Source organism: Nomascus leucogenys, chromosome 7b (assembly GCF_006542625.1).
Source record: "Nomascus leucogenys isolate Asia chromosome 7b, Asia_NLE_v1, whole genome shotgun sequence".
Classification (NCBI taxonomy): domain Eukaryota; kingdom Metazoa; phylum Chordata; class Mammalia; order Primates; family Hylobatidae; genus Nomascus; species Nomascus leucogenys.
The window spans coordinates 37,462,070-37,485,721 of record NC_044387.1 but is presented as its reverse complement, the minus strand read 5'-3'; the positions used below and the strand labels follow the sequence as shown (position 1 = coordinate 37,485,721).

At 34.4% G+C, this 23,652-nt stretch overlaps 1 protein-coding gene across 3 annotated transcripts in view; it reads left to right on the top strand.

Moving 5' to 3' along the window:
- The window catches only part of NDST3 (N-deacetylase and N-sulfotransferase 3), a 213,124-nt gene that overhangs the window by 53,354 nt on the left and 136,118 nt on the right, over positions 1-23,652 (top strand). For all 3 annotated transcript variants that reach the window (XM_030815757.1, XM_030815756.1, XM_030815758.1), the window contains exon 3: positions 16,908-16,995. In XM_030815757.1, the coding sequence (XP_030671617.1) occupies positions 16,908-16,995 (88 nt within the window). The remainder of the gene's footprint in view (positions 1-16,907; positions 16,996-23,652) is intronic.

The following is a 23,652-nucleotide window of genomic DNA, read 5'->3' as shown; positions in this document are numbered from 1 at the left end:
CAGAATTTGATGAAAGTAAAATTTTAGGGTTATCTTCAGTTACTCGTGTTCAAATACTTTTCTGTGACTAAAACTTTGGTCAAAATAGAAAATGTGTTTTTTCCTAGGCTGATCTAAAGGTATTTATTGTGGATGGAAAGAATTACAGAATACAAATAATATGAAACTCAAAATTACATCAACCAAATGCACTTTGTTTTCTCAGCTGACTCAGAATAATGAGTAGCTAAGGTAATATTGGCTGCACATTATACCTTCTCACAGTACCAGGATACCTGAAGAAACAACACTTCACTCCTAGTCTAGTCAGCGCCTTTACAATTTTTCTTAGAATGACATTAGCTTTTACATAACCCATAGTAGCAAGCTTGTGAAACAAAGAAACTGCAATTTAGTTTTTGTCCATTTGGGGTAACTCTAAAATGTTTGTGTTCAAATTACCAATAAGACTCGTTTTCATGAAGGGTCTTTCTAAAATACACTTTCTAAGCCAGTGTGCATATTTTCATCCACATTTTCAAACGGAAAAAATAAGAACAAGATGGATGGTAGCTTTCTTGACACTCATTTGTGCCTTGGTTGAGAAGTTTAGGTATTAACTCACAGCTTCCATGTCTAGACTGTTGCTGGCTCTCTGATAGTTAATTGTCTCTATTATGATATTATCATTAGAGTCCCCTTAAGACAGACAAGAGAAAACTATAGGTTTCTAGGTCTATTCAATTAAAGCAATTGATTTTCATAGTTTCAGGAAATGACCAATTTAACTCCTATCTGGAATTTGTGATATTGGAAACATTTGTGGAAAAGGAACATGTTCTAAAGTATTTTGAAAGTTTCTTAACCAGTTTTTCTCTAAATCATTGTTCTATAGTAAACACAGACATGGACAAAATGAACTCCCAAAGATATAAATTTGGAATTTTAAATGAAGATATAATTTATTTGGAAACAAAATAAGTGGATTTTTAAATCCTCTCTTCCTTCGTAATAGAACATCTATTATGTTCTCCAGTGGTATGCAGACAGTAATGTAGAACTTAAGGGGTCTACATAGTTACCTAGACAATTTTATCATTTACTACATTTTTTTGAAGTTATCTTTGTAAAGAAAAAATACTTTTCCCATTAAGGAATACATGTTATCCTGGACTTCTGGTGTCACTAAAAGGTCACTGATTTACATCTGAACTGGGTCACTGAAAGCAAATGACTATGTGGTGGCCTAAATAGGTAAAATCGTGGCATCTTTCCCAGTTTAAGAGTCATCTGACCAATTATAACTCAAAATTTAAATCAAACCTACAAGTTATTATTAGAAGAAATCCTGAGATTGCTCTGAGGTTACAACATAAACAAATGTGATCTTAGATATTGTTTAATTATTTCAAAGACTAAAACATTGAAGTTTATGTTTTATGCTTCACCTGTGTATATTTGAATGCCCCACACCAATTATACATAAGATCTGGAGTGTATTCCCAACATCTTCCCAAATGAAAGATCTGTGAAAAAGTATTTTATAAAAGGTGATATATATAGAGTGAGAAGGGCTTTATGTAAGGAGGAGCACATTATTCATCCTGAGCAGATGAAAAGTAAGACATAAACTTTGAGAACAAGGTGAAAGCAGAGGTGATAACTATAAAAGAATATCTTGTCAAAGAAGAAGCCCATGTCAAGCTTACTCCATCATGGAGATAAATGTCAGCCCTGATTTTACTCAAAGAGCACACCTAAGAGGAAAAGGCACAAAGGGTTAGAGTGCCAATAGAAAAAGACCACCTGCCACTTAGCACAAATGAATAAAACAAATATATTTCCCTAGTCCATAGGGCAACAATGACAAAGGACCATCTGATCCTCATGACATTGTCTTAAAGCATTCCTTACATCCCCATTAGGAATAAGAAGCCATTAAAACCACCTATACCTACACCTATATAACTAGCACATTCCTGCTGACAGAGCTTGGAGGGCACTGAGCAGTTCTGCATTTGATCCTACTTTTTTCACAAAGAGGTGAATATCAAATATTTTAAACAGCAATTTAAAGTTTGAGAGCAAATATAATTTAAAATTTGGTTCTGCTTTGGGAAATCTGTTTAGGAGGCATTTATAAACAGTTGAAAGGCTCATTCTAAACTGGAATGGATTGCCCCATCCTATCAATGTCCCTGAGAGGAATATGAAGTCAGCAATGGGAGTTTTTTAATTCTGTGTTAATTGGCTAGGAGTTCTTTGACCTTTAATTAAACAAAATATGAATTAAAGAGCTTTCTATTTACAACAGAGGATTGAAATGCTACAAGTTGGGATAACAACCATAACAAGATGCTATTTTTTCACTAACAAATAAATACAAAACATGATGTTGAAATCTGCATACTGATATTGATCTCATTATTTATTTTGAACCTGTAATTTTTCATCTTTCTTCACTCAGAAGGAAGAAAAAACATCAGGAAAAAAAAGGAGCTATTTCTCCTTGGATATATAGGTCAGACATAAGCAATTTTCAAATGTCTTGTGAGCTGGTCTCAGTATTAAAAGAGGCTTCTTTAGTCTAGCAGAATTTCAGACAAAAATTCTAGAGCCTTTATAACATAGAAGAGTTTTATGAAAGGGTCTGATTGGATGAGATATAAAGAGATAAAATATGTACATAGTTACAATTATATTTTACAAATTAAACAAAAACTTTTTTTCTTGTTTTGCTTTTTTGGTTTTATGCCTTAACTGGTGAACATTTAAAAATATGCTGTTAGATGATATCGTGCCACTGCACTCCAATCTAGGTGACAGAGAGAGACTCCAACTCAAAAACAAAAAAAAAATGCTGTTAGAACATGGACACAAAGAAGAGAACAGTAGATATAGATACCAGATATAGATACTTGATGGTGAAGAGTGGGAGTAGCGTGAGGATGAAAAACTACCTATTGGGTACCATGCTCATTACCTAGGTGATGAAATAATTTGTACCCCATACCCCCACAGCACACAATTTACCCATGTACAAACCTACACATGTATCCCCTGGACCTAAAATAAAAGTTGGAAAAAAAAATTTAGGGATCATTAGCAGATCATTGCAAAATCTGCTAGGATTTTGCAGATAAAGCATAAGATCCCTCAAAAATATTTTTCTTTGTAGAAACCATGTCAGTCTATACAGCAGGGTCTCAGGAGTATGAGGGATAGGCAGTAATATGTTCATCCTCCTGTTTAGTGAGAGAAGCTTCCCTGCAACAGTTTGAGAAATTGAACACGGCAGTCTCAAATGTATCTTCCAGCTCTAAATCCTTCTTTGTGATAATCATGAGTAATGTGATGCATTCTTACTCTGACCCCAAGCAGAGGATTCTCTACTCAGGTTCTGGTGGCCAAACCTCTCCTGCTTTCACTCACTGAGGGAATGGAAGAGTATTTCTATGAAGGAACTCCTGGGATCTCTACCCTTTCCTGTTACAGTAGTAATGTGTTTGTGCCCCGCTATCACCACCACATCTATTGAAGTAGAGCCCATATAGACCTAATATTAGTGCCCAAAGTATTGTTGTGTATTTTTTAATTTGTATTATAATTGACTTCATTTTCTTTCTCTACTATATTTTTTCTTTTTCTTAATCACTCATATGCAATGTCTATCATATTTATTGTTATACATACTTATGATGACCTTAAATCCTTTTTATAGAATTGGGATAGAGCATTAAAATTTTATTGTAATGATTATGTTTCCAGCTACAAGGCTTTAAACATTATGTAGTCCAAAACTTACAACTCTGTGAGGTAGGTATTTTCTTATTTATTTATTTATTTATTTTTATTTATTATTATTATACTTTAAGTTCTAGGGTACATGTACACAATGTGCAGGTTTGTCACATATGTATACATGTGCCATGTTGGTGTGCTGCACCCATTAACTTGTCATTTACATTAGGTATATCTCCTAATCCTATCCCTAAGGGAGGTATTTTCATTTTTTTTTTTTTTTTAGAACAAGGAAACTAAGACTCGAGAAAGGCACTTGCCAAGGGGAAAAGTTACTCAGTGTCCTAAGAGCTGGGATTCAAGCCCAGGAAACTTCCCTCTAAAAATCATACTACTAATTATCTTTCTCAAGAACCTTCCAGTTAGAATATTGTCAGAAAGTCACAATAAGTTATTTTGGTACTTGATTAGGCATGAAATCTTTGTCAGATAGCAGGCCGTTTCTGATTCTGATTCCTCAAGTCAGCTAGCCTTTTCTCTTTCCTTCTGGAGTCATTATCTTTTTGCTTTTTCTACTGTCCCTTCACGGACCCTCCAAACTTCCAGTCCATCTTCTCTGGAAATATCTTTCCAAAATTTTAGTTCCTTTTTTGGCCCCAGAAATGTACCTCAGCTTCAGGTCTAAACTACTCTGAACTTCAGATCAGAAGCATTAATTAATTTGTTTATTCATTCAATAAATACTTATGAGTGCCTCCTATATAGCACTGGGCAAACTGTAGTGAATGGAACAGACATGCTCCCTGCTCTCATGTTTCTTATGTTCAATAGGAATAGATAACACTAAACAAGTAAGCATATAGCATAACATATCAGACACTGGCAGGTGTTGTGGAGAAAATAATGTAGGGCAAAGGAAATAGAGAAGCCTGAGCCTCAGAAAATAGAGGAGTGTTGCTGTTAAGTTTATAAGGATGTCCAGGAAAAGCCTGTCTGATAAGGTAATATTTGAGCAGAGACATAAAAGAAATGTGAATTTAAAAGTGATGCTCTGAGGAAGAGACTTAGGGTGCAGGCAAATGGCTGGATAAATCTTTATAGCCTCTGAAGCTTCACTGAATTATAGTCCCATCACTGATGTTCAGTAATAATGAACATGGTAAAGGTGAAAAATTAGAAACTGTGCCACAGAATTAATACATCAACTAATTAATTCCATATACATTTATTGAGTGCTTACTACGCATCATGTCTTGTGTCAGTTGCTGGGATAATCAAATCAAATTAGACCCATCGTTCAGTGACAGCATGTTTTGAGGAGAAAAGGAGATAATATCTGGGAAAAGGCTTTTTGTTCTGTGAAGCACTAAACACATGTATAAAAAATTAATATAATCTAAAATAAATTTTCTGGAAAATGGCTCATATTTTTTTTTTTTTGAGACGGAGTCTAAAAATTTTTGTGGTGATTTTTGTGGTGATTTACACTTTTTCTGCCTAACTCTTCCATTAAGTTCTTTAACATCTTTCTTTGCAATCAGTTTATGTATATTCCTAACTTATCGTATCTAATCTGCTATATTCTTGGAAACCAGATCACAGGCCTGTTAGACCTATATGTATGTAAAATAAAGTGACTTTTAAGTGAGAGCATGAAACCCTTTCTCAAAGAATAAATTTGCCTTAGTTCATTTGTACTGCTACAACAAAATGCCACAGACTGGGTAATTTATAAATAATAGAAATTTAGTTCTGGGAGCTGGAAATTCCAAGGTCAAGGCACCAGCAGGTTCAGTGTCTAGTAAGGGTTAAGTCTTTCTGCTTCCAAGATGGAACCTTGTTGCTGCATCCTCCAGAGGGGACAAACACTGTATTTCCACATGGCAGAAGGGATGGGAAGAAGCAAGCCCACTTCCTCAAGCCCTTTTATAAGGTCATTGATCCCAATCATGAGAGCTCCACTCTCATGATTTAATCACCTCCTGAAGGCCTCACTTCTTAATACTACCACACTGGCAATTAAGTTTCAACATATGTATTGTGGGGAACACATTCAGACCACAGCAAAATTCAATAACTTTACTACTTGCTTCCTGACAGCTGTTCTGATCTCATAGGCATTATGCTTATTTTTTGCATCTGCAATGTAATTCTAGTGGATTAAAGTTGTTAGTCACAGTATACAATTGTGCCTTTCCCCCAACTTGCATCCAAAGAAAATTATAAAGCATTTCATCCCGCCAAACATAGAATCTATGGTATAATCTAAAGCCACATTAAGAGGTTATTCATCACACCAAACTGATCTCATTTACCGGAAGTATCCATAGCTTACAGGTTTGTCTGAGCCCTTCTTTTTCCTCACCGAAGCAAGGGTTCCCATCCAATATTGATGATCTACCCACTTGGTGCAACATGATTGTAAATGGGCCTCTTGTAATGGGGTACACTTACTGTATCCTTTCCATAGAAGTCATTATCTCTGTTTACCCTTTAGTTACACTATACAAATTTTCAGTCAAATATTATTCTTTCCTCTTCTGACTAAGAATTTTTTGGCATTACCAGTAATTCATTTATTCTTTCATTCTTTCAGCAAGACTCTATTGGGAGCCTACTGCGTGCCAAGCACTGCTCTGAGCACTGCATATTTAGCATTGTAGAGGCAGAGGTTACCTTTATTCTGTTAGCTAAATGAATAGCTCTAAGGGTAAGAGCTAAATAGATGGCTATAAATAAATGTACACCAATAGTAATAGCGATAAATTCTATGAAAAAGATAAAGCAGAGAATCCAGGTATAGCGTGATAGGCTGAGCATTTATTTAAAAGAGGGTGGTCACAAAAAATATATAAGCATGTGAAGTGATGGACCTGTTAATTACCTTAATTTCACCATTTCACAAGTACATTTATTAAAACATCACCTTGTACACTATAAATATATGCAATTTTTATTTGTCAATTATACCTTAACAGAGCTGGGTGAAAATTAAAAAAAAAAAGAAAAAGAAAAAAGAGTGGTCAAGGAAAGCCTCACCAAAGAGGTTATGTGTAAGTGGAGACCTGAAAGAGTAAGGAAGTAAACCACATGAGTATTTGGGGAGAGCATATCCTCAAGAGGAAACAGAAAGACTAAAACCTTGAGGTGTAAACACACTTGATATGTTCTAGGAGTAGCATAAAGGCAAGTATGTCTAGAGCACAGTGAGTAGGAAAGGAAATGATAGAATATAAGGCCTAAGGCAAGGACCAAGTAATGTAGGGATTTTTGAACATCAATTGTCACTACTTCTCAATAGTTTATTGTGTGTTTGACTTGGTGCTACTTCTGGACAGTTTTCTTAAAGTCAATATAAAGAGCATAGGACGTGTATTTCAAATAATTTTGGTAGGGTAACTTGCATGATACCATTTTAATAAAATGCGGGAGAAAACATGGAGACAACAGTACTCACAGTTGTACATTCTGTTTTTCTTGTGGTTGTTGATGCAGGTGAAATTCACTTACGTAAAATTAACTATTTTAAAGTAAACAATTCAGTAGCATTTAGTATATTCACAGTATTGTGCAACTACAACCTCTGTCTAATCCAAAACATTTTCATCACCCCAAAAGGAACCCATCCTCATTAATCAGTTGCACCCAATTTTCCCCTACACTAGCAACCACCAATCTGCTCTCTCTATCTGTGGCTGTACGTACTCTAGATATTTCTTGTAAATAGAAGCATACAATATGTGGCCATATATGTCTGGCTTCTTTCACTTAGCATAATGTTTTTGAAGTTCATCTATGTTATAACATGTATCAGTACATAATTTCTTTTTATAGTTGAATATATTTCATTGTATGTACATAGCCAAATTTGTCTCTCCATTCATCCAGAGATGGACATTTCAATTGTTTCTACTTTTTAGCTATCATGAATAGTACAACCATGAACATGTATGTAGAAGTATTTGTCTGAACACTGTGTTTTGTTCTTGTGGTACATACCTAGAAGTAGAATTGCTAGATCATATGGTAATTCTATGTTTAACTTTTTGAGTACTCACCAGAATGTTTTCCAAAGGGGCTGAACCACATTACAGTCCCACAGCACTCTGATTCTTAAACCACCTCTATGCTGGATGCTCCTTGACATACAATGGGATTATACTCTCATGTATTGAATGCATATCACTTTTACACCACCATAAAGCTGAAAAATCTTTACTTGAACCATCATAAATCAGGGTTTGTCTGTTCTCTGCAAGCTCTTGCTTCCTCATACCTTATCTTCCCTGGATTGGAGCTGTTTATACTGAGTTATCATACTTTGCCAAAACTGATAACCTTATTAGCTGGTTCTCTCAAACCAGCTGAAATGGACTTTAATTAGAAAAACTAAGAAAAATAAAATTAATAAAAATATAAAGCTAAACTTTAGAAGCTAAAATTCTGTTGTATAATTTCTAACCCAAACTACTCTAGTCATGATACATATAAAAGATAGATGGATAGATAGATAATCTTCTGTCTATCTAGACAGATAATCTTCTGTCTATCTAGATAGATAATCTTCTGTCTATCTAGATAGATAATCTTCTGTCTATCTAGATAGATAATCTATCTAGATGGATAGATAGATAGTCTATCTAGATAGATAATCTATCTAGATGGATAGATAGATAATCTATCGGATAGAAAATCTTCTATCTATCTAGATAGATAATATTCTATCTAGATAGATAATCTTCTATCTACCTAGATAGATATCTCACTAGAGAACCCCAATACATACTCCATTATAGCTAGAGTAGATAGATAGATAGATGATGATGATAGATAGATAGATAGATAGATAGATAGATAGATAGATAGACAGATAGATAGATAGATAGATAGATAGATAGATAGATAGATAGGCAGATGTATTATAAGGAATTGGCTTATGTGGTTATGGAGGCTGAGAAATCTCAAGATATGTAGGCAGCAAGCTGGAGATCCAGCAGAGCCAAGTGTGTAGTTCCTGTCCAGGTTTGAAAATCTGAGAACCAGGAGAACTGATAGTGTGCATTCCAGTCTAAAATCTGACAGGTTCGATATTCAAGAGTCAATGTTTCAGTTTAAGTCTAAAGATAGGAAAAGATCAACGTTCCAGCTCAAGGCAGTCAGGCAGAAGGAGCTCCCTCTTACTTGCAAAATAGTCTTTTTGTCCTACTTAAGACTTCATGTGATTGGATGAGGTCCACCATCTTTAGAGAAGGCAATCTGCTTTATTCAGTCTACTAATTGAATGTTAGTCTCATCCAAAACATCCTCACAGACACACCCATAATAATGTTTGACCAATTATCTGGGCACCCCATAGCTCATTCAAGTTCTCATGTAATGTTAACCCTCACAGAGTACTTTTGAGCCAGCACAATTTTTAGGACCTCAACTGAATTCAGATGGCCCTTATATATCCCATGTTGTCTAGAGTATTTCTTATTGGAGAATCCACAGTATCTATTAATTATGAGGCTTATGAAATCATTGATTAGCTGAATTATTTCCTTACTGTGTACCAGTAACTGTACCAAGAAGTGAACATCAAAGATTTCATACTCAAAAGGAAAAAAAAGTCATAAATAAATAAATGAGAAACTACCTTGAACGATTTGAAATCAAGGAATAGAACAGTGATTCTTAAGAGTGTGGTATAATGTCCCCTATATCAAAATCACCCAGGGTACACTGCCCTTGTTCAGGATGATTGTTCTGAATCTCTGGGTTAGGACCCGGAAGTCTACATTTTGTTAAGTTTCCCAGATAATCTTTATGTACATAGAAGTTTGAGAAGCACTGATAGGAAATGCTTTTATTTTAGCAATTTTCAAAATAAATTGAAATCAAATGTTTTCTAATTACTTTTTCCAATTTGAATTATGTTGAAATTCTTCACCAAGATTCAAAACAGTTTATGAAAATAAAATAGTAAATAAATGGTTCTACAATGGCCATTTTCAAATCTTTATGAGTTTATTGCCTTATTAGATTAATCGAAATTCATTCATGTTCCCATTGAATAAATACTTACTTTCCCTTCTGTTCTTGACATCATGCTGGGTTTTGGGAATGCAGCAGTGAATAGGATAGACATTGCTCATAGAGTTTATAGTCCAGCTTTAATCTCACATTTTGTTTTTAACACACAACACAAACCTTTTTTTGGAAGGGGGTGGGTTGCTGAACATTTAATTATTGTGGTGATTTTTTTTTAAGTATTTAGCATTTTCATGTCTTGAGCAGAACAGATGAGCTACTTAAGGAGTTTCATACCTCTGCAACTAAAAGGAAATCTAATTTGTTCTGCAATAACAGTAAGTGGATTGAGACACCTCAGTCCCCTCATGTGAAATCTTACAGCTCTGTTTCCTTTTCTGCTTTCCTGTTAAAAGCAAATATTTTAAATTAAGGTATTAAAATTATGTTTATAGTAATATATAAACTTCCCTTTTCTGCACAATTGAATGAATGAGATTTAACTAATAGTTTCCTAGAGATACTATATAGTAAAAAATAATGAACTATTTTTAACACTTATTTTCTTTTAAAAAGTACTTTAGTATTTTGACTAAGCATGTCAACCATAAGCTAAATAGCATATGCATAACAATTTCAAGTGAATACTGAGTGACGGTAGCACTTACTTAATAGTTTTCTCTTTTCCCCACTAACCTATCATTATTTGCCATTTTCAGCTCAAGAAATCTTCTGGGAAAATCATTCTTCACTGCTATAATTTAGAGGTTATATATAATGTATGCTCAAGACCAGTTAAAGTATGTAACAGAAGTAACTCAAGATTGCTCTATAACTCTTTCCTCTGCTTTCACACAAACCTTTGTCCTTACTCTGTTACTACAATAGAAACAATAAAATACATAAGCATTCAGGTGAAGAATAAAAATTCACTAATGTCATTTAGAAAAAATACCAAGCGATATAAAGCCCTGTGAAGTTACTATAATACAGCTACTTGGATTATCTTCCCATTTAGTGCTGATTAGACAACCCCAAAAGTGTTAAGGCTCAATTTAAAAACATAGTTTAAAATTTTAGGCATATGCCTGATGTTTTTATGTGAGTAACAGAAAATAATAGAACATGGAATTTTCTGACAGGACAATAAGGACCTTTTAAAGTTGGCAGAATTACAAAGGATTTCATTCACAAAGCTAAAACTCAACTTCTGTGTATTAGGAAAGGATTTAAGACCATATATCCATTTCTCATTTGATCTTCATACAAAACCTGGGAGTTACATATTGTTATTCTTGTTTTCCAAGGGGGAACTGTGATTTGGAAAGGTTCAGTAACTTGTCCAAGCTTTGTATTATTACTGCGTAGTAATCAAGTAGCAGAGCCAGAGTCCTAAGTCACTCGGATTTCAATCTCCTGCTGTTCTGTCATGGTCATGTTGGTGAGGCCAAGCACAAGAACTAGGCATTCAGCAGATGGTGGCCTTGGCCTAAGGCAATTTAACAAGAGCAAAGATAATCTCTAAGACTCCTCACTGTACTTAGCAAATTCCTAGGTGAAAGCTCATAGAAAACACAGTCCAGCCCTTGGTCTTTAAGACTACTTTAATCTGGCAGGATAAATACAGTTTCTACATTTTTATATGTAGACTTCACATTTAGAATATGGGCTGAGTGATTGTTTTGCCATTAGGAGTGTTACTAAGTTAGATAATGCAGTGCTACGTCTATAGATTTCTTGTCAAGGGAGTTTAAATACTGTTGCAAAAACTGACCGGGTATTATGCTTCCCACTAGCTTACCCATCTTTCCTGCATTCTTTCTTATTTCCCTGCTGAATGTCAATTGTGTAGGTAGGTCAAATAATAAAGTTGATCCTGGCCCTATTATTTATTATTTTCCTCTAACGGTATCTTTCCTCTAATTGTTCCTGAGGCCCTACTCTAATATTAACCTAATTAACTGTTTTCAGCGTATTTCAATGTTTTTCTTGTCCAAGCACAAGTCTTGTATAGTCTTTCCAGTTCTAAATCTGGTCAGAGAGAGACTAAAGTGGTCATTGGAACACTTCATGGTGCTCCAGTGTCCTGCAGTCCAATTCTGCAGATGGTACAATGAGTAAGTGTTCTTTAATCTGGATGCCAGTGGGTAAACATTACTAGTTTGGCTGGTGTGGTGGCTAATCTTATGTGTGAATGTAACTAAGCTAAGGGATGCCCATATAGCTGCTACAACATGATTTGAGGTGTGTCTGTGGGTGTGTTTCTGGAAGAGATAAGCTTTTGAATTGGTGAGCTGAGTAAAACAGATGGCCCTCCCCAATGTAGGGGGCATCATCCAATTTACTGAGGGATTGAATAGAACCAAGAGGTGGAGGAAGGGCAAATTCACTCTCTCTGCTTGAGCTGAGGCATCCGTCTTTATCTGCCTCAGACATTGGCGCTCCTGGCTTCAGGCTTTCAAACTGCCACTTACACCATCACCCACCACCACCACCAATTTCTCAGGCCTTCAGATGCAAACGGAATTATATCACCAGCTTTCTTAGTTCTCCAGCTTGCCTCCACAACCACATGAGCCAAATCCTGTAATAAATGGCCTCCTATATCTATATCCATATCTATTTCCTATCGGTCCTGTCTCTGGAAAATCCTAAATAATATAGCTGACTATTCACTGACCAATCTAGTCTTCCCATTCCCCTCATACCTTTAGGCTTTGAAAACTAAAAGTGACAGTTAAATATTGAAAGTGGAAAAAAGAGCATCCTTGGCTTTGTTTCTGGAAGATTATGTCACCACAGTTCTGTATGCCAGTGATAACAGGGTTCATGTTGTATTCTTGTTGTTTCCATGCATAACAGAAGCAGTGAGCTTTGAAATCCAAAATCCTTAAGTCACTTCTTTAGCTCTTAAATAGCTTTGTGACCAAGGGAAAGCCACTGAAACTATGTAAATCATGTCTACCACTTCTGAAATGGGAATAATAATCTCTAGTATACTAAGTATATCTGATGCCTGGAGGAGGTATGAGTGTGTGTACACATGTGTGTGTGTAGATAGACACATAGGCATAGGAGCTTATCATTTGCTGCTTAATTGATTTCATTTACTCTAGCAAATATAGACATTTATATTTCTAAATAGTATATGATTGACTATAAGATATTAACTCTAAAAGTACTGTGCTCAAACAAAAGTATTTTTATCTGCTAAAATATGCCAAAATATAATCTAAGAAGCACAAATAAGAAAGAAAAAAATTATCAAGACGTTCCACCAAGAATGCCACACGTGTCATGAACACTAACATAAATCTTCATGTAAAACTTCTTTGCAATTACTTTTAATTTCAATTTCTGCCTCTTCATCTATTTGATTTATTCTGCTAACAAACGTTAGAGAAAATTCAAAGGCTATCATTTTGCTCAGTTCTCAGAACTCAGATTCTTTAAATTAGTTCTTTTTTGTCTTCAACTAGATATTTTAATGCCTGCAAACTTTCTTAGCTTTGCAGAGTGAAGACTTGGAAAAAAAAAAAAATAAAACAAAGTTAGTAGGGTAGCATACAGATTAAAATTTGGAAAGATAATTTTGAAATTTTTGTGTTAAATTGTATTTGAAATGCAATTATCATATAATTAAATTGCACATTATGTTCCCTTCTAACACTCTGATAAGCATTTTCAAATGTTTTGTTTGCTAAAGGATAAACAATTATTTTCTGCTGCAGAAATGGTTGCTTCATTGCTGTAGCCATGAGTGGCTTAATGATGGAGATGTGTTCTAAAAAATGTGTCATTAGCCAATTTTGTTGTTGTGCAAACATCACAGAGTATACTTACACAAACCTAGATGGTATAGCGTACTACACACCTAGGACCACCAAAATATACGTGCTACATTGTTGACTGAAACATCATTATGAGATTCATAACTACATAAATATGTGTTGATACACAGAGCAGTATTTATATTAGTCAAAAAAGTAAACAAATGTACAAAAATAGGATAAGGGTAAATAAATTATAGTATACTCATTTGATGCAATATTCTGCATTCATTAGAAAATTTGGTTTTGGAAGATTAATGTGATAGGAGAAAGCCCATGATATACTGTCAAATGAAAAATTCAAAACTCTGTATTTTTAATCCTGACTGGTATAGCTTTAATTTTTATTTTATGGCACTAATTTACCTATATACCTATATGCCTGCAAATATCATTATATAGGTTTATTTATTGAGAAAAATGGAAAGAAAACACATCATAATACTTTTATTAGTGATTTTAATTACTTTTAATTAGAAAAAAATGTTATTTTAAAAATAATAATTGATACATGGAATTGTAAATTACCTTCCTATATATAGTACAGTATTTTGGAAAAACTAAGAACAAAAGTCCCATTTTTCAATAATCAAGCCACTTTTGAAGGTAAAAATCTATGTTCTTAGGGTTCCTGGATTGGCATTTGAGGAGACCACTAAATTGTGCCTCTTCAGACAGTCATGATTCCTTACCTCCTCCATGATCACGGTACTCTATCAGATGGGTTTTGCTTGCCCAGAATACATGTGGTTTTCTGTCTGTGGTGGTGGAGCACTGACTTAATTTATTATAATTAGAATTTTAGATATGATCACACCGTTTTAGACATGTTGCATATATAGAATAAAGTATAATTTTATATCATTTTTATATTTTGTTCATAGTAATGAGTAGACTACTTCAGTTTAAAATAGAATAATGCTGAATAAGATCATTCTAGTAATGAAGGGTTTAGTGAAAAGGATATGATCTAAGAATATTGCTGGGTGCTTAAGCTTTTTACAAGGGTTAGGCCAGTAACAAATACATTTTTAAAAGGTGGGAATAATGGATGAATGTATAATATTGTTCTCATAAACATCTGCGAAATCTGGTTGATAAAAACAACATAAAGGATGACAAATATCACTGCTTATCTTAAGTATATAAAATATCATCTAGAAATAAATTTCCCCTCTTTACCATATATAGGCTTAATTAGTATCTGCCATCTGTTTCAATGTATCTTTTATGTGTTTAGTGTTTGTTTCTAGAATATCAAATAAATAGGTAAAATGGCAACTCAAATCTGCAAATTCAGGGCTAATTTAGTAACTTAAATCATTGTATTCTAGTTGACTAAGAGGTTAGTTCACAGGAACTTTATTTAGCTTCTAAGGCCTAAGAAAAAGACAGGTTTCTTATATATAGTTTTTCTTATCAAGTTTTGTAAATGTACATTAAAAATGCAATCAAGGATCACAAAGCAAAGTTCGAATTCAAATTAAGTTTGAACAAAAAGAAAGGCAAAAAGAATGTTCATCTTACCAAATTGTAAGACTTAAAGCGTTGAACACACAAAAAATATGTTCAAATAGATTTGGAATCTATGTTTTAACCACTGAAAGAAGAAAAATAAGAGACTGAAATGAAGTGAGTAAAATGGAAAAAGAAGAAAGATATGATCTAAGTGGAAGGAAAGATAGGAAGGGTGGGCTAGAATGTTCAACTGGGGAACAAAAGAATTGAGAGAGGAAGAAGGGGAGAAAAAGAAAGGGAAGATATTATAATTGTCAGCATATATATATATATACACACAAAATGTGTGTGTCTTATAATTGTCAGCAGTACACATATACAGACACCTGTATATGTGTACTACATATCTTACACCTAGGCACATCCTTCCCCACACCAGGGTCCAGCATCTGACCTAGAAGTCCCATTCGTAACTTCATCATGTCCAGCTAGCTGGATTCCTCCTCCCCCATCCAAATCGTGCCCCACCTTGTAAGGACCTAACCTGTCCCTGATGACATTGCTGTCAGTTTATTCTTTTGCTCCCATAGTTAGGTGTAGAGATCCACCAACAGGCCTGTCTTCTATTTCTGAGTGTCATCAGGACACACATATTACATGGTTCAGTTGTGCACACCAAAAACCTTGCTTATGTTAAGAGAGTAGTGATACCAAAAGAATTAGATAGCTAAATTTCAAAAACTTACCATTGGCTAGATGAGTCTAAATTTGAACCCAGAAGTTCTCTACCTCTGCTTTTAAAATCAGGAAGAATCTCTTGCATTCAGATAAAGCATACAATGATGGGGTAGTCAATGAATAAAAAACTCTATCTGCTTATGCTCCAAAAAAGTTGGGACCATAAACATGATGAGGCAGACCTTCCAGATGCCAGCTTTATGATTAAGAAAATAAGATTTAGTTGTGGGCCCAACTGTATTAAGGAAAGGGAGAAAGAAGATAAGGTGTGATAGAGTAAAAGGAGTGCCTAATTTGGATCTATATCCTTAAACTAGGATCTACCACTAATTTCATCTATGAAAGATCATTTACAAATCTAACAGCGTTACTTTCTGCCTAGTTGAAGTGAACACTCAACTACCGTGTGTGTGTGTATGTGTGTGTGAGAGAGAGACAGCGACAGAGAAGGAGACAGAGAGAGGGAATATAAGAATCAGACTTTAAGATTGAGAATGAAAAAAGAAGAAAGAAAAGTACATTAAACACCCAGCATGGTAAATATTTTATAGGATATAACAATTAAAACTCTAATTCAAAATAGATTTACTTATCAGAAGTAGGATATTTTATTAGTCTGTTTTTTAATGAAAGGGCAAATTAGAGATCTACTTTACTACGATATCTCATTTTGAATAACAACCATTATCTTCTGGGAATCTCAGATTTTGATTTTGAAAACCAAAGACTTGTCTGAGAAATAATTTGTTTCTTTCAACATACGTTCTTGCATAGCTTCACTAAAAATGAGTGCCCTTCTTTTGGCAATTGGTGATCTATATGCCTGAAGGGTAAATTGGATATATTTTATGTACTAGATCGTAGTTCCTTTGATACATACAGAATAAACTCTTTTTATTTAACTTCCTTTTTCCAACTGACACTTTCTGCTGATTTATTGCAAGCTAAAGGATAAATAAACGTATGTGTTTCATGTAAACTCAAAAGTATCTCTCTAGTTTTAAAGTGATAAAGAAACTATTTTCCACAATTTAATTCTCACATGTATAAGGAACCGGTTTTATCCTCTGAATGCAAAAAGGATATACCTTTTGGAAACTTTTTAATGCCATTCTTTACCTGATACATTTTTTACATTATGTATTTCAGGCCCTGCTTGATACTCAGAATCTTTTGCGTGCACAAATCACAAATTTTACATTCAACCTGGGATTTTCAGGGAAATTTTACCATACAGGTAAGAAAAAGGGATTAACTGTTCTCATTAAGGCCTCTCTGATCACTGTATTTAAAATTGCACACTTTTCCTGCCCACACCTTCCTACATTCCCTATGTTCCTCCCCAGCATTTTATCATTCAATTCCATTTAACATGCTATTTTTTAATTTTTGTAAAATGTTAATGGTTTGAAAGTTTATGGAACTATCTGATGGCCTTTCATTTTTATTGATTATAATTTACATATATAAAAGTACATAAATAGTAAATGTGATATTCAGTGAATTTTCAAAGTGTACACAGCTGTGTAAACAACAGGCAGATCAAGAAAGAGAACACTTCCAAAATCTCCACTTCTTGTGCCCCTCACAATAACTAGCTTCTCTCAAAGAAACATAGTATCCTGACCTCTAATATCATGAATTAGTTTTGCTTGGCTTTGAGTGGTATGTAAAAGGAATCATACAGTGAAGATTCATCTGTATCCAGCTCATTTTGTACAATGTTATTTTTGTTTCAGAGATATTATTGTCTATAGGTTATAATTCTTTCCTTTTCCTTGCTGTACAGTATTTCATTGTTTGAACATATAAAATTTACTTGTCTATTCCATTCAGTTGTAGATGGTTGGGTGTTTCCAGACTTCGAGTTTTTCTGAGTAGAAATGTTCATAACTTCCTGTAAATACAAGTAAATTTTGTATGTTCAAACAATGAAATACTGTACAGCAAGGAAAAGGAAAGAATTACAACCTATAGACAATAATATCTCTGAAACAAAAATAACATTGTACAAAATGCGCTGGATACAGATGAATCTTCACTGTATGATTCCTTTTACATACCACTCAAAGCCAAGCAAAACTAATTCAAGAAATGTTCATAACTTCCTGTTATGAACATTTTTATACCTGTCCTTCAGAGGACTTGAGTATTCTTTTCTGTTAATCATCAACTAGGAATGGAACTGCTAGTTATGTGGCACACTTATAATTAGCTTTAGTAGAAAATGTCAGTTTTTCAAAATGGTTGTACCTGTTTATATTCCCAACAGTATGAGTGTTCCTGTTGCTCTGTTTGCTTGCCAATATTTGATATTGTTTGTCCTTTTAATTTTAGCTTTTCTGGTGAACATGTAGAGATATCATATTAGGGTTTTAATGTACATTTCTCTGAAGAGCAGTAAATGATCTCTGTTCGTATGTTGACTGGCTATTTGGATATCCTCTCTTGAGGAGTATCTGGGTTTTCTGCTTTTGCTTAATGATTTGTAGAAATTCTTTCCTTGAAGTTTACAGTTCCATGTGTTCCAAGTACTTTCTCCTACTGTCTGGCTGTCTTTTAATTTTCCTTATGGCGTTTTTAATGAACAAAAACACTTAATTTTAGGTCATTCAATTTATCATTTTTTTCTTTAATGGTCAGCCTTTTCTATCTTATTTAAGAAATCTTTGCATACTACAAGAATATGAATTTTTTTTCTTTTTGAGACAGGGTCTTGCTCTGTTGCCCAGGATAGAGTGCAGTGGTGCAAACACAACTCACTGCAGCCTCAACCTCCTAGGCTTAAGAAATCCTCCCACCTCAGCCTTTTGAGTAGCTGGGACTACAGGCCCATGCCACCATGACTGGCGAATTTTTCTTGTAGAGAAGAGGTCTCACTATGTTGCCGAGGCTGGCAATGTATAAATCTGTGATACATCTGGAATTGATTTTTGTGCATATATCAGATAGGGGTCTTTTTTTCATAAAAATATCGAATTGGTTAGCCAGACATGGTGACATGTGCCTGTAGTCCCAGCTACTCGGGAGACTGAGATGGGAGGATAACTTGAGCTCAGGAGGTCTAGGCTGCAATGAACTATGTTCATGCCACTGCACTCCAGTCTAAGCAACAGAGCAAGAATCTGTCTCTCAAAAAAAAAAATCTAACTGGCCGGGTGTGATGGCTCACGCCTGTAATCTCAGCATTTTGGGAGACCGAGGCGGGTGGATTGCGAGGTCAGGAGATCGAGATCATCATCCTGGCTAACACAGTGAAAACCAGTCTCTACTAAAAATACAAAAAATTAGCCAGTCATGGTGGCGGGCACCTGTAGTCCCAGCTACTAGGGAGGCTGAAGCAGGAGAATGGCATGAACTCAGGAGGCAGAGCTTGCAGTGAGCTGAGATTGCGCCACTGCACTCCAGCCTGGGCAACAGAGCGAGACTCCATCTCAAAATAATAATAATAATAATAATAATAATAATAATAATAATAATCTAATTAGCACCTAGTATTGAAAAGACCACCATTTCCCACTGCTTCATAGTGTCATTATTATCATAAATTATATGGCCATGTAACTGTGGACTCTCATTCTGGATTTCCCTATTAAATGTGAAAAGAAATCACTCTAAATATTGAGAATAATTAAAAAGTTTTTTCACAATCATAATTAAAATGAGTAAAGATATTTTGACTTGCCTCAGGATAGATGAACACAATTTCATGATTGAAAGCATTAATCTGTATTTTTAGAAGTTAAAAAAACTGATTACATGTATTGGTATACTCATATAATGGAATACTCTGCAGTCATTACAAAGAGATAATTTTAAATGTAAACCATATAGAAAAAGCTCTCAAGAAACACTGAAAAATCAGTGTACAGTACAGTGATTAGAACATGCTCCCATTTGTATAAAAATAAAGAAGATAAAAGCTATACAAAAATCAAGGTATAGTACAGTGATTAGAATATGTTCCCATTTGTATAAAAATAAAAGAGGAGGTGAAATCTGTACAACTCTATGTATAGAACTCTTATAGCTTAGAAAACTCAGTTACCGAGTAGTTAAGTAACTTGTGCTACGCAAGATGTCTTAAATAAGATAGAAAAGGCTGACCATTAAAGAAAAAAATGATAAACTGAACGACGCTAAAATTAAGTATTTTTTATATAAGAACTAATTAATACAAGTATAGGATATTTGTGGAAGAATTCATAATAAACTGATAGGAATGGGTAACCATGAATATATTAGTCAGTTTTCGTGCTGCTAATAAACACATACCTGAGACTGGGTAATTTATAAAGGAAAGAAGTTTAAAGGACTCACAGTTCCACATGGCTGGGGAGGCCTCACAATCATGGCGGAAGATGAAGGAATTGCAAAGGGGTGTCTTACATGGCAGCAGGCAAGAGGGCTTGGTAACTTAATGCAGGGTAACTCCCATTTATAAAACCATAAAATCTCGTGAGACTTCTCATTCACTATCATGAGAACAGTATGGAGGAAACCTCCCCCATGATTCAATTATCTCCAACCAGCCCCACACTTGACACATGGGGATTATTACAACTCAAGGTGAGATTTGGGTGGGGACACAGAGCCAAACCATATCAGTAAGAAGAGAATTTGAGAATCAAACAACAGAGATGAAAAGAAGAGTTACTTTTTACTAAAGTTTTTCTGAGCCTTTGCATTTTATAACATACATGTGTGTTAGATCTAAATGAATAAACAAATAAGTAATTTTTTAAAGTGATATATTTAAGCAAGTTTATCAGTTTTCTACAATTGCAAATGCTTTTCAAATTTTTCATTTGATAATATAAGCAAGAGTTACTTTGTATGTATTTGATGAGTACCTTCAAGGGTTTAATAAACATATCATGCTGAGAATTCTATCTATATACTACTAACATCAATATAATCTCCACATGCACATAAACAACATAAATAGTAATTTTATTTTTAGATAGAAGTATACTGTATTTCTAGAGTAAGTCAATTTCCATTTGTTTCCATGGAAGTTAGACAGCCATGAGACTTGACTATAGTATTTTCCTATTGTAAAATTGTGTAATGAATACAATATGTATAATCATACAACTACATATAACTTTCACCTATCAATTTGAAAATTGTGTAGGTTTTAAGAATAACTTTAACATAAGAAGCTCTGAAGCTTTTATTCCCCTGAATTTCTTAGATCAATATATAAAATACGCATTTTCTGTGATTATTTTAAATATTAACAACTGGGAACCTCATGATTATGTTTGACTTGGTTTTATGATTCAGTGAGTTGGTTCTTATTGTAACCTCAAAAATAAAAACATAATTAGACATCTATTTTAAATCTTTGGCTTACAGGAAAGTTCTTCTGCCTTGGCAATAGATATGTGAAGTGAGAACTTTGTCTTTATGTGCAGAGATTTAGTTAGTTCATCTTTCTAGCGAAGCTGGACTCATAGCATCACTAACTTTCACAATGGAGAGCCCCAAGAGCTTAAGGAAACAGAAGACTGCCCATAACCCCTTCCTAAACTTCTGAGTTAGGATATCCTAACTTCAGGATAATTATCTTAGATTCTTTGACATCCATTGAATAAAGGAAAATTATCATATGGATAAAAAACCACCATGGCAAAATTAGGGTGAAATATATGGTATGTTTAGGGGGAGAGGGAGATAGTAGGAAGAGACATCACAGCAAAACCAGGACAGCCTAGATTTGCTCAAGAAATACAAGAAAACACTCCTGGCACCTCCGTTATTTTTTTGCCCATGGTTGAATACTGGGGAATGATGCTAGCCAATTCATGTCATTCCTTCTCATCTCTGCAAGGTTTGTCCTCTTTCTTTACTTGGGCACTTCCCACAGCTCATAATAAGAGTATCCTCTCCCTAAGTGAGAGAAAGTACAACACAGATGGAAACAGAGGCCAAGGTTTGAAAGGGTCTTGCTATCTGTGTATAATATGAGAATTTCCACAAAACTTAACCAGGGTTGTCTAAGGGCAGTTAAATCATTTTCTAGAGGGAAAAGATACAAAATTTAATATTTGATCTTTCAAAAATTAGATGGGATAAAAAGTAATTGAATTATATTGTCTTCCTTTCTGAATGAAGAAACTGCTATTCCTTTTTCTATAAAAAAATTCTATCCATTTTACTCAGTCTTGAAGGGAAAAAGAAAAGCGGCATTGTCATAATAGTAACACTTTATGTCAGAAGAGAGCTTTCTCTTGTTTGATTTATTTTAATTTTTGAAGGTATGTGCATTTATGTGAGAAATAAAGGGGTAAAACATAAAAATCATAGTTCCCTTTTAGTGCTTTGTTAACACTTTTCATGTACTTTTTCACTGAATCTTAGAAGTTAAAGAATGTGTTAACTTGTTTTCTAGATAAGAACATAGAAACTTAAAGGGGCCCAAGGTCACATAGCTTGTGAAGTGTGGAAAAATAGTCTTAACCCATCCTTGACTAGGGAAGCTGAATGACAAAAGATTCTCCTTATTTATAGATTTGTTAGCTTTTTACGTTTCCCCAAATCACTGAGATCCAGTAGTACCTGTACATTCTATTTATATTATAGAATAAATTAACAATGGGAAGAGCAATGTTATATTGAATGAATAAATGCTGATCTTATTTTTAGACTCAACGTTTGGCCAGTGAATGATAGTTAAGAGCTCTGAATTTGGAGTTGCTCAATCTGAGTTAGAACTCAGAATTTCAATTCAGGCTCTGTCTCAAACTTCTCAGTGAGACGGAACAAGTTACTTCACCTCTCCAAATGTCAATTCCCTTATCTGTAAAATGAAGTTAGCAGCAGCACTCACCTCATGAGGTTGTTTTGAGAATTAAGTGAAATGATGTTTGTAAAGTACTCAACACAGGGCTTGACATAACAACACAACATAAACTCTCAATCAATGATGATTTTAAATATATCAGAATAGCAAATACTACAGATAAAATCGTGTAGAAACAAGTTATTTAAATAAATATATTAAAAAATAAATTATAGTTTGTAATAACTTTATAAGATTTCAGCATAGTTTTGTGATAAGTTAAGAAATGGCACTTAACACTGTAGAAAGGAGTTTGGAAATTTCTCAAAGAACTTAAAACAAAACTAACATTCAACCCAGCAATGCCATTATTGGATATTATTATATATCCAAAGAAAGAAAATCATTATACCAAAAAGACACATGTACTCACATGTTCACTACAGCACTATTCACAGTAGCAAAGACATGGAACAAACCTAGGTGTCCATCAATGGTGGACTGGATGAAGAAAATCTGATACATATACTCCATGGAATACTACACAGCCATTAAAAAAGGAATGAAATCATGTTCTTTGCAGCAACATGGATGCAGCTGGAGGCCATTATCCTAAGTAAATCAATGCAAGAGCAGAAAACCAAATACCACATGTTCTCATTTATAAGTGAGAACTAAACATCGGGTACTCATAGTCATAGAGATGGCAACAGTAGACACTGGGGACTAATGGCAGAGAGGGAAGGAGAAGAGTAAAGGTTGAAAAACTAACTGTTGTGTACTATGCTCACTATCTGAGTGACAGGATCTTTCATATCCCAAACCTCAGCATCATGCAATATGCCCAGGTAACAAACCTGCATGTCCCCCCTCAATCTAAAATAAAAGTTGAAAATAAAATAAAATACATATAATCTGCATCTTCCCAGAAAAATGAAATGGCACTTAAAATTGAGGAATTTGACTTCTTGTTCTTCTCTCTTCCTCCAGTTCTGACAAAGGTGGGCAAAGTGGGGAAGCAAAGAGTTGGCAAGAGGCCACGACAGTCCAACAAAATGTAATTAACCCATAGTTAATTACACTTCAACTGATTTTTAATCATAATTA